This window comes from Perissodus microlepis, chromosome 5, assembly GCF_051167445.1.
Source record: "Perissodus microlepis isolate ML-2025 ecotype Zambia chromosome 5, ASM5116744v1, whole genome shotgun sequence".
In the NCBI taxonomy this organism is placed as follows: domain Eukaryota; kingdom Metazoa; phylum Chordata; class Actinopteri; order Cichliformes; family Cichlidae; genus Perissodus; species Perissodus microlepis.
The window spans coordinates 35,691,510-35,706,453 of record NC_140465.1 but is presented as its reverse complement, the minus strand read 5'-3'; the positions used below and the strand labels follow the sequence as shown (position 1 = coordinate 35,706,453).

Sequence of the window (14,944 nt, the reverse complement as noted above, 5' to 3'; positions counted from 1 at the left end):
TTAAAAGAAGAATAAAATCGATTGTTGTTGGCCGGATTTACCTCAGACGTGCGCAGAAGGGATGGAAATGTTGCAGTGCATCAATAATTCCAGCAGGAGGCAGTAATGTACGACAACACGATCATCAACCATCTGGAGTCAAGTAAAACACCAACGAAGAAGAGGAGAACCAGTGTAGTCGTATTTGAACTGCACTGATGGGAACGCGGTTTCTGGGGAAGTGGCTGTAGTTTTGAAAAATAATCGCGAGAGAAGGTGAGACGGTGCTGATTTGAAAGCGGAGAATGTGTTGTGTGATTGTGACGTGTGTTCTATTTAATTAAAAGCCGATTTAACGACCATTACTCTTAGTTTAAGCTACTATTAGCTGTCTGTGCTAGCTCTATTAGCAGCCTTTGCTATCCCGCTCGTGCTAACTTGAGTGCTGCTTTTGATGGATTGTCCTCCTGCTGAGGATTCCTTCAATGGCAGACACTGCAGTCTCTTTAACAGTACGGTTACCATCCACTTCTTTTAGTGATAAGCCAACAAAAGTTTCCCCGTTAAACGTGTTAAAACTGTTAAAGTTAGACTTCTGATTAAAGTTTGTGTTATTGCCACTGCAGCGGGATCCAGGTGGACTGTACAGTTGTAGAAAGAAACATCGGAGTCCTTAATGGCTAATCCAACGTTACAGCAGCCCAGTTTCCTGCTGGTGAGTCTCTGAGTCCTGCATCTCTGACCTGACTTAATTATGAAGTCATTTAAAGGTAATAACTCCTCTCTGGTCATGAATATGTTGTGACGTGATGTTGTTTCAGGCCAACCTGAAAGCCGATGCTACCACCAAACCTCTCCTGCAGCGATGCCAGGATCTGGTGAAGATCATAGATGAGTATCCTGCAAAGGTATTTATCCCTGGATTTATTTTATTTGCTGTGAAAACAGTCGGTAGAATATCTGCTGGAACGTTTGCATGAACTCCCACATGAGAAATAGCTGCAAAGATATTTTCAGATCGGGAGATACAGTCAGTGAAAGAGAGGCAGAGATCAGTTTAATGTTTCACATTCACCGATTGCGTAGTGTCATTTTGAGTGTCATGGATTCCTCCCAGAAGAAATTTGAACTTTGAACTGAACTCTGAAAGATGTGCACATAAATCCAAGATAACTGAATTGTTGGAATGCAGCCTGCTTTCAGATGCCACAGTGTGACTGCAAGGCCCCGTCTGTCATGAATCTAATAAGTTTTGGTAGGACACGACATTGGATGCATGTAGCCTGCACAGTGAACCGGGACAGACGGCTGTTTGTTTGCATGCTACTTCCTCTCTGGTGTCCCGATATCAGGCAGAGCATTCATCATACAACTAAACGTCCCGTTGACTCTTTGTTTTGTTTTTTTGTTTTCTTCTTTCTTGGAGGCACAAACATTTTGTTGTACATCTGTTCTTTTGTGTCATTCTGGGCAGTCCAACATTTTATGCTGCATTTTGGCTGGTAGTAAAAGAAGATCACATTATGATCTGGTTACCCTGAATGCAAGTTTAAGGCACTTGTGCTTTGGCCTCACTTTTCAGGCCACAAATCTATTTCTGTCATCAGTCACAGCCCGGGGTTGTTCAGTGTTTGCGAGCTTCAGATATTTGTGCCCCAGATCAGTGGAGACCATTGTTTCCTGAGGCATGTGGGGGTCTCTGTGGATAGCTGGGGTTCTGTTTGCAAGCAGCTGTGGGTGTTTTGCTGAGGGACACAAAGGATGAGTGCAGTTTTGTTGTTCTCTGTTGGCTCCACTGTAGTCAGGACTTGCAGTGTCACAGTGAGATGGAGGCCTGAATATGATTATTTGTCAGGCAGGCAAACGTTAAAGTGTGTTTCTTATTATTGTGTGTGTGTGTGTGTGTGTTTCCTCCCCGTAGGAGCTGCACCTGATCTTTCCTTGGCTGGTGGAGAGTGTGTTTGGCAGCCTGGATGGTGTCATCGCTGGCTGGAACCTGCGATTCCTTCATTCACGGAGCAACGAGTACAACATTGTTATGGACTTCCTAAATCCCAGGTAGCTTCATATCAGCTGAGTGGAATATCATGGAAACCTGCTGAGGTTTTTAATCTGTTAATAAGATTCAAAATATTTAGTAAATTTAGCAGAAGGAGAAACTCGACCTACGAGGTCAGACGTGTTGAAGTTCTCTGCTTTTATGACTTGTTTTTTGCCCCACTGAAGAGCACGTCTTGTATATATTTAGATGTCATATAGCGCTTCCATTTTTATCTTTTTGTTTTCTAGAATGTCATGCACTCGTATTTTTAAAATATTAAAATATTTTTTATTTCTCTCTTTTTTTCAGTGGTCCAATGATGAAACTTGTGTATAAACTTCAGGCGGAAGAGTACAAATATGAAATACCAATCAATTATCTCCCAGTAAGAATATTTGCCTCGTCACCTCTGGCTGTTGCAGTCAGACGTTTGAAGTTAAATATTGTCATTTTATGTTGGAGTGACTGTTCAGACACACAGAGCGGCTGTAACCACATCACTGGTCCTGTATGGATACTGCAAAATGTCTTTTGGGAGAGTTTGAGACTGTTTTAATTTTTCTAGGGTCCTGTGAAAGCCTGCATCCAGGAGGGAGTTCTCCCAGACTGCCCGCTGTTTCACAACAAGCTGCAGTTCCCTCTCTCTGGTCTCCTGACGCTGAACATCGCTTTCAGTATCCTTTGCAATGCAAACAGCAAAGTCTGAGTTTTCTTTATGGAGTTCTTGAAGGATTGATGAAACAATCACTTGTAGAGCTGCTGGTTTTAGGACCAGGTCGCCCACGTGTATCTGGTCTCTGTAGTCTAACGGAAAAAACTCTTTGTTTCCAAACGTCTGAACCATAAATGTTTTCATTTTTGATTTCTTATGATTTCTTATTTAATGAAGGAATGAATTATGCTCTTATGAGATCAGTCGGGTTGTTCCTCAACCTTCTTCAGACCCATTTGAATTCTTCATGTTCAATTTTGCCTACTGTCTCATCTCACCAAAGGTGAGGTTGCCACTAACACATTATTCACTTTTATATTTTTTTTTATTGAACCACCTGATCAAAAACTAATAAGCCCTTTGTTATGATTTCAGAACTACCCTCCAGGCCAGTACGGGAGCTCCACAGACAGCGCCTACTTTGTGCTGGTGGACACTTACCTGAAGTACTTCCTCCCCACTGAAGGAAGCGTTCCTCCTTCCCCTTTCTCTGACTCCAGAGGCTCTGTTTCTGCTCCTTCACCGAGGTATTAGTGACAAGACGAATCTTTAATGGCAGAAACATTTGAATGTTTAATACTGTGTAACACAAAAATCCTGCATTTCCTGAAAAGCTTTGAATTCAGACTCTTCCTGTGCCTTCAACAGATCGTCCAGTGTTTCTTTTGCCAGTTACGGCATCCATAGCCCCAGTCTCCTGAAGCATCACATATTCCATCAGCCCTCAGTGAACGCTGACCCCGCAGCCCAGGAAATCTGGAGGTCTGAAACCCTGTTACAGGTAGGATGCAGATACAGCTCTGGGTCTGCCTTTGTTTGGACTGTGGACGTGGATATGACTGCTGTAACTGGTATTTTTAGGTGTGATTAATCAGCTTATTTCTTGTGGAAGTTGCAGGAACCGTCCCAGGAAAATATAAATCATACTTGATTTCAATTTCTTCAATCTCCCCTTCAGGATCATCTTCAGCACCGCAGCTGTCTTTAGATCTCTCACTGCCAGTTCTGTTCTGTCCCACCGGCTCTGTGACGGGCTGTGGATCCTTCACTGTGTCAGAACAGCCTGACTTTAAATCTGCAGAAGTTGTGGGCAGATAAATCTCAGGGATGTAGTAAATTTAATCCCAATTTTCTCTGAGTGTTCTCCTTCAGACTCCTCAGATTGTTACAGTGGACAGTCTCACCTTGGAGGTTCACGTGATGTCACGTGTCGGTTGTGGCCAACGGTGTCACTCTGCCTGCTTAAGTTTGAGTCGTGGTGAAATCGGAGACCGTGGTGTGAGTGGTCAGAACAGGACCACTGCCTCACTGAGGTGCAAGAAGATGATCTTCAGTGGAATTTGGCTAGATTTCAATCTTTAATTATGACTCGTACTACACTTACTGTTACAAACAGCAGTGAAGAGACTTAATACACAGTTTTCAGTTTTGGTGGGCGTGTTTAAAAACAGAAATGACTAATGATTAATCCTCAAAATATGTGTTTTGATCTTCCTCAGATGTTTGTGGAGATCTGGCTCCATCACTACTCCTTGGAAATGTATCAGAAGCTGCAGTCTCCTCAGGTAAAGGTAAGATATGTACATTTCCTCCCACACACACACACCTGTCCACTTCGCACGGCTGATTGGCTGACCACAACCCCTCCTTCACACCCATGAGGTCCCGTGATTTGTAAAATACATAAATCATGTTGTTGTTGTTTTTATTATTAGTTAAGCATCTTCAGCCTCGTCTCTGCATATTCACTCCTCAAGCAGCTGCTCTGCTTGAGGCATCAGTTTGTAGTTGAATACTTGCTGTAATCAGCCTCTTCGGTCTGAGCTTAGAGCTCCTGCATAAAGCGATTGGGGCATGTTCCTGGTAGTAGTGCTTTTGCTTCCTACCACATCCTTTGCATGCTGCATGTCCGTGTCAGCAAGCGTGTTGGTGGTATGTTCTCCATGTGTATGTACAACACAGCATAAAGTCACTGTGGAGTGGATCAATGTGTGCATAAATGTGTGTCTCAGTGCGACAGACGCTTCTGTTGGTGTTTATTTCACCTGCACTGTATACAGTGTGCATGACACTGTAGATATACAGCATGTGCTTAGACCCCCTCATCTATATTATTATTTATTACACGGTCAGCATGTTACCTACTTGAATATCCACCCAACTGCAGTTTCTTTGCAGCTGTGCTTTTGTCTGCCGTTACCTGAAAGTCAAAAGTGATGCACGTTAGCTAAGATAAGAGTTGCACGCTTAGTATTTTCACTATTGATTGATTCAACAATCGAACTCAAACTACAAAAAACATTGAAGAAATTTTCATGTCTGTCCAGGATTTGAGGACAAAGCTGTGATACTAGAGCAGCAAAACGTGCCTAATATTCATCTATCAAATATTAGTAGCTGGTTGATTTGTTTGTTTGCAGTTGTACGCTCAATGGCCACTTCATTAAGTACACCTCCTGCTAGTATTGCGGTGGACTCTCGTTTGCTTTCTGAGCTTCTTAGTCTTTGTAGCACAGATTGAGCAAAGTGCAGGAAACATTTAGAGATTCATGTTGACATGATAGCGTCACGCAGCTGCTGCAGATTTGTGATGATGTGAATCTGTTATTCCACCACATCCCAATGGTGCTCTGTTAGGCTGAGATGTGGAGGCCGTTGGAGTGCAGCAAACTCACGGTCATGTTGAGGAAACCAGTTTATCTGAGCTTTTGGTAATGGAGTGCTGTACTGGAGTGATACCCGGTGTGGTCTTCTGCATCGGGGTTCAACGTGTTCAGAGATGCTCTTCTGTCATCTTGGTTGTATTTAGTGGTTATAAGAACCGCCACTAACTGTATATTTTCTCTTCTTTAGATCCCAGCTAATGGAGAAAATCCCATTAGCCCATCTGGGACCAGAATTACTTTAAATCCTGTTTCTTCCCCACCCTGATGTTCAGTTTGAACTTCAGCAGGTCATCTTGACCATCTCTATGTCCTTAAATACGTGAAGTTGCTGCTATTTGATTGGTCGATTAGATATTTGCCTTAATGAGCAGCTGAACCTTCGGAGTACTTAATGAAGTGGCTGGTGGGTGTAGTTCAGCTGTAGATGATGTTCTGTTTACTGCTGCCTCTGTCAGTGCGCCCCAGGGCAGCTGTGGCTACAATGTAGCTGTCATCACCAGTGTGTGAATGTGTGGATGACTGAATGTAGTGTAAAGCGCTTTGGGGTCCTTAAGGACGAGTAAAGCGCTATACAAATACAGGCCATTTACCGTGAGACTGCAGAGGAAAGGGTGGACTCACTGTGACATTCTGACCGACCCGAAGAGTAAACATGATTTTAATTGTTGTCTCCTGAACTTGTTAAACGCTGTGTGAGGTCACTGTGTCTGTTATATATAAGAGTGGAGTTAACCTGCAAGATTTTGGAGGCGTGCTGTGCTCATTTCCAGCACCACTTTTTCAGCTTTGCATAATTCACAGTTCAGTCCGATCCAGTCCAGTTTGATGCTAATAATTACTTTAATCTTACACACAAACCCCAAAATCTTACAGTGTTGAGTTCCCTCTGTTTGTGTTGTTGAACAGTAGGAATGGGAATGATTTCAGTTCGGATCTACAGTGACGGGTTAAAAACACAAACTGGGATTTTTACCGCTCGTTTTTTCACTCTTTCCTGGTTGATGGCAGCCAGCGATTTGGGGGTTTCAGATACATTTTCAGTATTAATGAACAACTAACCCTAAGCCTAATATTTTGGAGTGAAATGATTCCCGTCCCTACAGTCACGTAACTCACGTCTGGTGTAGGAACGGCGTCTGCGTCGCCCCCAGCCGTTCATTTTGTTCCCAAAGTCACTTTGTTGTCTTTGTCTCCTCTCCTGTCTCCTGCTCTTTTTCTCCTGAATATTTCCGGCCAATTGTTTGTCTGGTTGCGCTCTCGCTCCTGTTTTTGCTGCCTCCTTTGCTCCTGTTCTCACGTGTACCTTCCTCCTGCCACCTTTTTCGTTCCCTGCCTCCTCTTCCTCACTTTTCCCCCCCTCTCCCCCTCTCTTCACTGTTGCTCCTCCACCTTTCGTCGTTGTCTTTCCTCTTCCTCATCTTCCTCTACCCCCCCCCCTGGTGGTTACGGGTGAACAGCTGGCGCTGCTGCAGTACCGCCTCAGTATGTCCAGCATGCCGTGCCAACCCCACGCCCCACCAGGCTCTGGGACCCTCCACACCTACCAAGTACTTTTACCTTTTCATTCACCCCCGCCCCTCTGGGGCCTCCTGGAGGTAAACCTCAGTCACTCAAGCTCACAGTCAAGGTTACTTCTCTGGTAACAACAACCAGACGATGTCATTCCAGTCACCGGCCTGTAGATGGCAGATGATAGCAGCGGCTGTTTAGCTTCATTCTGCAAGCTTGTTTAATAAAAAGCGCAGCTCTCTGTTCATTTAAGATATTTTAATCACAGTTTCAGGGATTATTTCTACTTTTGAACTTAGCCATGCTGATTATTAAAAGACAGAGATTACCCACATTACGCGGTAACAGCGTTTAACTCTTTGGCTGCTGTCGGTAAACCAGAGGATGATTGGCCTGTTTCCTTTGAGTCTGACTGTAAATTATGAATTTTACAGAGAAGTATCCTTGAAAGAGAAAGTAATCCAGGAATGAAGCTTTGAAAATGAATCTTTGAGCAGATTTTACTGGTTTGGGTGTGGTTCTTGCTTTTTCTTTTTCTTTTTTTTACAGGCATGCTTTTTACACTGTCTGCTGTGCTTTGTTGTTTATGTAGTGTTTCTCTCTATTGGCAGCATTAATCTTTTGAAAGCAAAGATACTACTACAATCAAATCAGAACTTCTTATTTTAAGAAATGATTTCTTATCAAATGTGATATTGATGATTTTTTTACATGCCAATCAGAAACATGTAAATATCATTACTTTCCTTGCTTTGCTTGTTTGTGTTTCCTGATGTCCAGACGAGGAAACATGCAGCTGGTTGATGAAGCAGCTTCGAGCACTGAGGTCCCACCTCTTAGTTTCTCACAGTTTTAATATAGAAGTTATTTTTTAATAAAACAAAAACGTTAGGGTCACTGAAGGGAAACGATAAATTAAGAGTTCAGGCGAGACATTTACAAGGAAAATATGCAAATTGCAAAGTGTGTTTTTTAAGTTCAGTGTCAGCGGAAGCTTTTCATCCGGTGATGTTAGCGATCACTCTCAGATTAAATGCAGTACGGTATAAATTCCTTCATGGTGCTCCAGAGTCAGTCCACACCGTGTGAAAGCCCTCCGGCTCCTGAGTGTGGGACCTCTGTTCTCTCTGGTAATTGTTTGGCTGCTTGTGGATTGGGACGCATTGCGATGGCTGCTTTTTCCATCAATCCTGGCTGCGATTGGGCATAAATGGCGTCATGTCCGAGCACTGTGTGTGACCGCTTCCCTCTGCAGGAGCCCTTTAGCCCGACGGAGGAGCACGTGCTGGTGGTGCGTCTCCTGGTGAAACACGTACACGCCTTCTCCAACAGCCTGAAGCCTGAGCAGTTGTCGTCCTCGCCCTCCGCCCACTCGCACACCCACACCAGCCCGCTGGAAGAGTTTAAGAGGTCAGTTCCTGCACACATGCTGCTGTCAGACTTTGTGGAAGTAGAACATTTATTACTAAAATAAAATATTAAGCAAGTAAAGCAGATTTAATGGTTGAACTGTTGCTTTTAGATATGCATCATGTGTCAGCATGCAGTGGTAGCTTCTCCACAGCCCTGACTTTAAATAAAAGAACAAAAGCAGGAAGTGGATCATTAAATGTTGTTGGATTGAAATCTTTTGAAGGTTTTAGTTAACTTTGTGTTTCCCCCACAGGGTGGTGGTGCAGCGCTTTGTGCAGCAGAAGCTGTACCTGTTCCTGCAGCACTGCTTCGGTCACTGGCCTCTGGACGCGTCTTTCAGAGCGGTAGGTCTCTCACATCCTGACGTGATCATCGGTTGTTTTGCTCCATGAACACACAGTTTGCTGCTACGAGCGTATTTTGTCCGTGTTCAGGTGTTGGAGACGTGGCTGAGCTACATCCAGCCCTGGAGATACACCGGGGAGAAGCCAAACCCTCAGCCCGACCAAAACAGAACCGTGCCTGAAAAATGGTGAGCAGAGTGGACTCTGAAGTGCTCGTCCATAAAATCTTCATCTTGTTTTTCCTCCCTTTGTGTCGTTGAGCCAGCACTTTGTGTTTATTATTATTTTATGTTCTGGAGTTTGTGTCGTCAGTGTGTACTTCCTGTTTTACTTTGAAGGTCTGTGTCTTGTTGTGTCTAATTAGGTTCAGCTACCATGTGTGTATTTATAGTGTGTGCCTGCCTGCGTTCCTCATCGCTCCGTCTGTGTTTCATGGTGTTCTCTCTGCTCTTCATCCTGCTTTATTATTTCAGGTCTCCTTACCAGTGTTCCCAGTTCAGGTCTTTAGTAGTTTCTTGTGCCTCATTTTTCTGTTTTCCGCTCACCTGCATCTAGCCGTTTCCTGCATATTGGGTCCTTTTACTACAAACACCACACGACTGCTGCCCCAGCCGTGACACTTCGGCTTCAGAAATAATCGGCAACTAGTGAATGAATATTTGAGGAGGGGGTCCATTCTGTTCATTTGTAAATGAGGCTAAACAGATGCAGTAGTTTTCATTTTAGTGTCCATTACCTTTCCACAGGCACAGGTTTGATAAACACTGTGGAATAAAGCTGGACAAGAGACAATTATTAGAGTATGTGTAAGTGCAGGTGGTTTGATTTTGGTGGATTTTAAATGAGACATATTTAATAGATTTTTAATGAAACCTGATATTTTGGGCTTACTTGTCGTTCTTTTTGCTGACTGAATCAAAGCTCTGACTCGGACCCTCAGAAAGGTGAAAGTCTGGGGATTGTTGCTGCTTTGGGGTTCAGACTGATAGATGAGGTTCTGATGATAACTTTCTCTCCTGCAGGGAGTCCTTTGTTCATGAGAACCTGCTCATGTACACGAAGCTCTTCCAGGTGTTTTTGAACCGAGCGGTCAGGACCGATCTGGTGAATGCCAAAAATGCGCTGATGGTCTTCAGGGTGGCCAAAGTCTTCGCTCAGCCTAACCTGGCAGAAATGATCCAGAAAGGTGACGAGGGACATCTGCTGGGCTCATTAGTATTGTTCACAAATCTGCATATGAGCATCTGAACTTTTCATTTGCTCATTAAGTGAAGTGTTAGTGTTTTGTTCTCACACTAGTTAAAATAAAACTTTGATGACGTGGATCTGTTTGGATATCTTTTAGAAAATATGATTGGCATTTTTCATATTTCTTGACACGAATATAGAAATGAATCATTACTTGGTGAAAAGTTACCACCAATGATTACCACGTGACTTAAGGCTCCACAGTTTCTTTGTCACTTTGTTGTCCCACAAACACCTGGAATCGTCTCCCTGCAGGTGAGCAGTTGTTCCTGGAGCCCGAGCACGTCCTCCACCACCGGCAGCCCCGCGGCTACCTGACGCCAGGACAAGGAGGCAGCTACCTGTCGTCACGGCAGCGGGTGGTGACGGACATGGTGTTCAAGGTGAAGAGCCACGTCTACGGTTTGGAAGGACAGGACTGTCAGTACAAGCAGATGTTTGGCACGGAGCTCAGAGGAGCGGTAAGTTTACCTGTGTAAACCACAGAGGTACAGAAAACACCTGTGTTGCTCCGAGTTTTCACCTCCTGTCCATCCCGCAGGTCATGAAGCTAATCCAGATCATTGCACAAGCCAGACAGACGGCCAAGAGGATATCAGATCATTCGAGTGAGGTGGCAGCGAATAAATCTTTCCTGTCCTGGTTTGGACTCGGTGCATCTGATCTGAACAACAGCTTCCCCGGAGCCGAGCCAGAGGAGACCGGAGAATATCTGAAAAAGACCCACGAGTTCCTGGACAGAGCTTTGGAAAACCTGTGCCAGATATTTAAGGTCAGATTAGTCTGGATGTTTTTATTCACTCCCAGCTTAGAGAATGCAGCACGTTCATTTAAGCCTGTCCTTTGTTTGAAGCTGGGCTCTGTAACAGGAGGGTTTTTGTTGTTTTGCAGCTAAACCAGGGGCAGCTGAATCAGCTCATATCAAACCTGGGCTCCTCGGAGGACGATGGCAACAGCAAACAGCTGCCAGACTGCGTGCAGAGTGAGAACGGGCTGATCCTGACTGACCTGGGCCGGAGGCAGGTCAGTATGTGATCCTAAAAGAGGAAGACGGGCGTTAGGGTTATGGACGGAGGAGAACTGACTAAAGAGATCGTGTGTGTTTTTCTGCAGATCATAAATGGACTGCGCAGGTTTGACATTCACTATCAGGGAGACCCGGAGCTGCAGCCCATTAGGAGCTATGAGAACGCCCTGCTGGTCAGGCTCTTCTACAGGATCTCTTCTCTGATTAATGAGAGGGTGAGTGCTGTCTGTAGGCAAGCCTGCAAGGGCGTCGTAAATACGACTCAAGAAGGGGCTGTGAGTAGAACACAGTAGAAACAGTCAGGTCACGTGAGGATGGAGAGCAGCACAGTGACACGTAACAAAGGACAAATGTAACCTTTGTTTTTCAGCTGTCTTCAAACAGTTGCCGCCCTCACCATTTCATATTTTTAACAGTTTCAGTTCTTCAAAACACGAAGTACAGATTTTAAGCTCAGTAAGCAGCTGCTTCACTGTTTGTGCGCACGTGTGTAAATTTCATATTTGACTGTGACGAATGAAACACATGCTCGTGTGTCTGTTGTTGCCCCCTCACAGTTTGGACGACACATGAATGCACTGTGCTCGCGTCCAGACTTCCTGGGCCGTCTGGGTCGTCACTACTTGACGAATCTCGATTCCAGCACCAAACTGAAGCACAGCCCGATGTCGCGGCACGTGCTGGAGAGGAGCCAGCGGCCGAAGCTGAGCCTTCGCCCGCTGGCCAGCTACAGGACCATACTGCTGCTGCTTCTCTTCTACGTGTTTGGAGCCCTCCTGTCGCTCGGCCCTATCTCCAGCACCGTGCTGCTCCTCGCCGGCGGCTTCCTGTACGGACTTCTCATGACGCTGTTTGCAGACAAACTGAAGACGCACTAAAGCTTTTGACATGTCTGGGGAAATAAATCGTTTTAATGTCTTGAAAGAAATCAGACTGTAGTCTGCTCACAGATGTGTACAGCGAGCACGGAGATGGATCGGCAGCTCTTCAGTTTTTGTTTTTCATATGATTTGTGTCGTCCAGCCTTGTAAATAATTGGAGAACATCTCAGCTTTCCTTCTGTTTCTGTTTCTCCCCAACATCTGAGAACAGGTGGAGGCCGAAATATTCAAAGTGCTGATGGAATAAAGAGGAAGTTGAGTTTTCGTCCAGATGACTCATTAAACTGTTTGCACTCTTTTGTAGTTCTCGTTTCTTAACTGTCTGTGTGCATCACATCCACTCCTCCAATAACACCAGGTTACAAAAATAGAACCAGCTCCCCAATATTATATTTTACTGGGTCAAAGGTTTTTATTTTATTTTATTTTTTTTAAATGGGCACATTTTACACTTAAAATCGTGCCGCAACGAACTAGCAGGCAGACAAAACCTTCAAACGATAATGAGTGAAATATAAAAAGTGATGACAAACTGATGAAAACGTGAGTCTTAAGACACAAAGGCAACAAATGAAAAGTTCCAGTAAAAATACAGACTTGAAGCTTTTTGTCGTATCCTTGCTGTGTTGTTTCTGTTACTATTCTATCCACGTGCTGTTGGTTGGACTGATGCTGGGACGCCAGCTAAAGCGATTTTTCATTGCAGGAGTCATGTGATCCCAGGTGTGTAAAGGATTCACTGGGTCAAATGTCACTAAAATTAATGTTTGATTTTTTAAAAATATGTATATATATTTATGTGAAAGTGCACTGTTCTTTATGGCGTCGTTTCAGTTCACTGGACTTTCATGGACTCTGGACCATTGCAGCACCTTGATTCTCTCTTTTTTCAGCCATTCTGTTGGAGATTTGCTGCTGTGCTCGGGATCATTGGCCTGTTGTATGATCCAAATTGGGTCTGTCAGACAGATGGCCTCACATGTGACTCAGGAACACTTTGTGGTCGACTAGATGACTAAGGTGTTATGGTCCTGTGGCTGCAGAACAAGCCCAAATCAGCCCTTCTGGACTATGCTGACAGTTAGTGTGGGGTGTGTTCTCTAGTCGCGGTGCTGTGATCATGTCCAAAGGACATTGTTCCAGAAGACTTGTGGTCTGTTCAGGTGGAGCTTTGCAAAGCTAAGACATGCTGTCATTTAAAAAAAAAATAAAGAAGAGGAGGCGTTGTCCTGCAACCCTTCCACACCAGCCATACCTGGTAATATTTATTTAAAGCTAATTACTGTATTAACACAATTGATCTAAAATCAGAAAAATAGAAAAAAAAAATTTTTTTTACTGCAACAACCACAAACATGTTTAACGAATCATTTTCACAACTTGAAATGCAAATATAAATTGTAAACTTTAAAAACACATGTTGTCTATTGTTTACTGGTCATTTTCTCTGTGTGCTAGGGGCTGATTACTACAGGGTGATGCTTCACAAAAGTAACGCAGGCCAGTTATTGCAAGTCGCCAGTAACACTGAACTGTTTTGCTGTGTTTCAGCGCAATAAACCTTCATGTGCACCTGGATGAACCTTGTCTTCCTTCAGTGTGTAACACATGCAGTCAGGGTCCGCCCGTCCTGCAACGTTAGACGCGAGTCACAAAAGTCTGAACAATTTGAATGATCGGTTGATGAAATCATTTTACGGAACCGAGTGTGGAAAACACGCAACATAGAGGCCAGAGGGTCCAGGACTCACCTGGATGACGGTCATCAAACGGATCCGGGTCTGCTTTGTGGTACTCTCCTGTATCTTTCTCAACCAGCTCCGATATTCTGCAGAAAACACACTGATGAGACAGGGTTTCTACTCAAGATGGACCCACAGACTCAGGCAGACTGAGAGGCTCTGACGTCACACGGCATCTGCGTGGCTAAAAGTTCAAAGAAAAAAAGCCACCTGTTTAAGACGGACACCAGCTGCTCTGTGGGGCCTCTTTGTGCTTCTTCCCATTTGTCGAGCATTCAACATTAACCGAGCCAATGTCTGGCATGGTGCCTACCGAGGCTTCAGAAGGTCTTCACATAGTCTCAACTCTGGCATGATGGTGAAATTCTCTGATGACGTGGCTGCAGAGGCAATAGACACAGGTGGGCCTACTTGAGAATTTCTAACCCTTTTGATGGAAGCCATAAGGACAAGAAGAATATTCGAAGGAAAAGACTATGGCAAATATGTCACATTTCATAGTAAAGGTATTTATTTTCACATTTTTTGCCATGTTCAAAATTACTTTATTATGTCTTTATCTTTAGCTGCAGATGAAAATGGATATTTCTACAGCCTGAAGTGTCTATGATGAATAAAACTGCACAAAAGTATTTTTCTCTTTAACTTTATTTAGCTCCACATCTAATACAGCACTGAATAACTGAATTATCTGCCTCTTCCTCTCTTCCAGGCAGCAATGTCTTCTGCAGACGAAGAGCCATCGGCCGCCATCACGGCCGCCTTGACCTCTGCATTATGGAGTGCCGAGTCAGCTGCCATGCCGGTTGCCAGCCAAACCCATCTGTTCTCTGATTGGATCGTTAAATTTGTCATTGACATGACATTGGCCAATCAGATGAAAGGAAGAAAAATGGGGTCGAAATTCGTACTTGTAACTTGAAACTTGAGTGCAGAGTTTCACACGTATTTTTTGGCAAAGTCCACACACAAATCTTTTTTACACACACAAATTATTTTTCCACACACAAATCCTGATTTACAAGTACAAAATATTTATGACCACAGTTTGAGCCCATACAGCTGATACTAGAAAGTAATATTAACTCCGTTATTCCCATCACTGGTTGTGAATAAAATCAAATCCATCCAGGAGTCTGGGAACCTCTTGCTGCTTCATCACATTTTGAAGTTTTTTTTCTATCTTTATTAGCAATTCAAACATTACAGAATTAAATGAGCAAAAGACAATGTCAGGGGGTTTCGTGTAATAACAATTAGACACAGGGTAGGGGTTGAATCACAAGATATTAAACAAGAAGCATGTGTTTATAGTTTTAATTGTTTTTATATTATGGGAACGTTGTATAGTTTTAAAATATTGTCTGGTTTCATTTAAAAAT

At 43.8% G+C, this 14,944-nt stretch overlaps 1 protein-coding gene across 5 annotated transcripts; it reads left to right on the top strand.

Annotated features, from left to right (window-relative positions):
* The first annotated feature begins 138 nt into the window (after positions 1-138).
* On the top strand, positions 139-12,123 carry smpd4 (sphingomyelin phosphodiesterase 4). 5 transcript variants are annotated; one of them, XM_084929629.1, is made up of 20 exons: positions 139-255; positions 606-694; positions 801-887; positions 1,901-2,037; positions 2,330-2,405; positions 2,586-2,694; positions 2,963-3,015; positions 3,108-3,259; positions 3,381-3,513; positions 4,232-4,297; positions 6,856-6,945; positions 8,163-8,317; positions 8,574-8,664; positions 8,755-8,852; positions 9,687-9,850; positions 10,168-10,373; positions 10,454-10,684; positions 10,804-10,935; positions 11,026-11,154; positions 11,497-12,123. In XM_084929629.1, the coding sequence occupies exons 2-20, from the start codon at positions 656-658 to the stop codon at positions 11,815-11,817; spliced, it is 2,469 nt and encodes an 822-aa protein (XP_084785755.1). In that variant the 5' UTR covers positions 139-255; positions 606-655; the 3' UTR covers positions 11,818-12,123. The 5 variants fall into 5 exon arrangements, with proteins under 5 accessions (XP_084785755.1, XP_084785753.1, XP_084785754.1 ...); XM_084929627.1 differs by having other exon boundaries at positions 6,856-6,993; XM_084929628.1 differs by having other exon boundaries at positions 4,232-4,303.
* Positions 12,124-14,944: the final 2,821 nt, after the last annotated feature.

Coding starts and splice junctions, on each gene's coding strand:
- smpd4 (XM_084929626.1), top strand. CDS start 656: ATGGCTAATCCAACGTTACAGCAGCCCAGTTTCCTGCTG. Junction 2,038..2,329: donor ATGGACTTCCTAAATCCCAG/GTAGCTTCATAT, acceptor TCTTTTTTTCAG/TGGTCCAATGATGAAACTTG. Junction 3,260..3,380: donor GTTTCTGCTCCTTCACCGAG/GTATTAGTGACA, acceptor TGCCTTCAACAG/ATCGTCCAGTGTTTCTTTTG.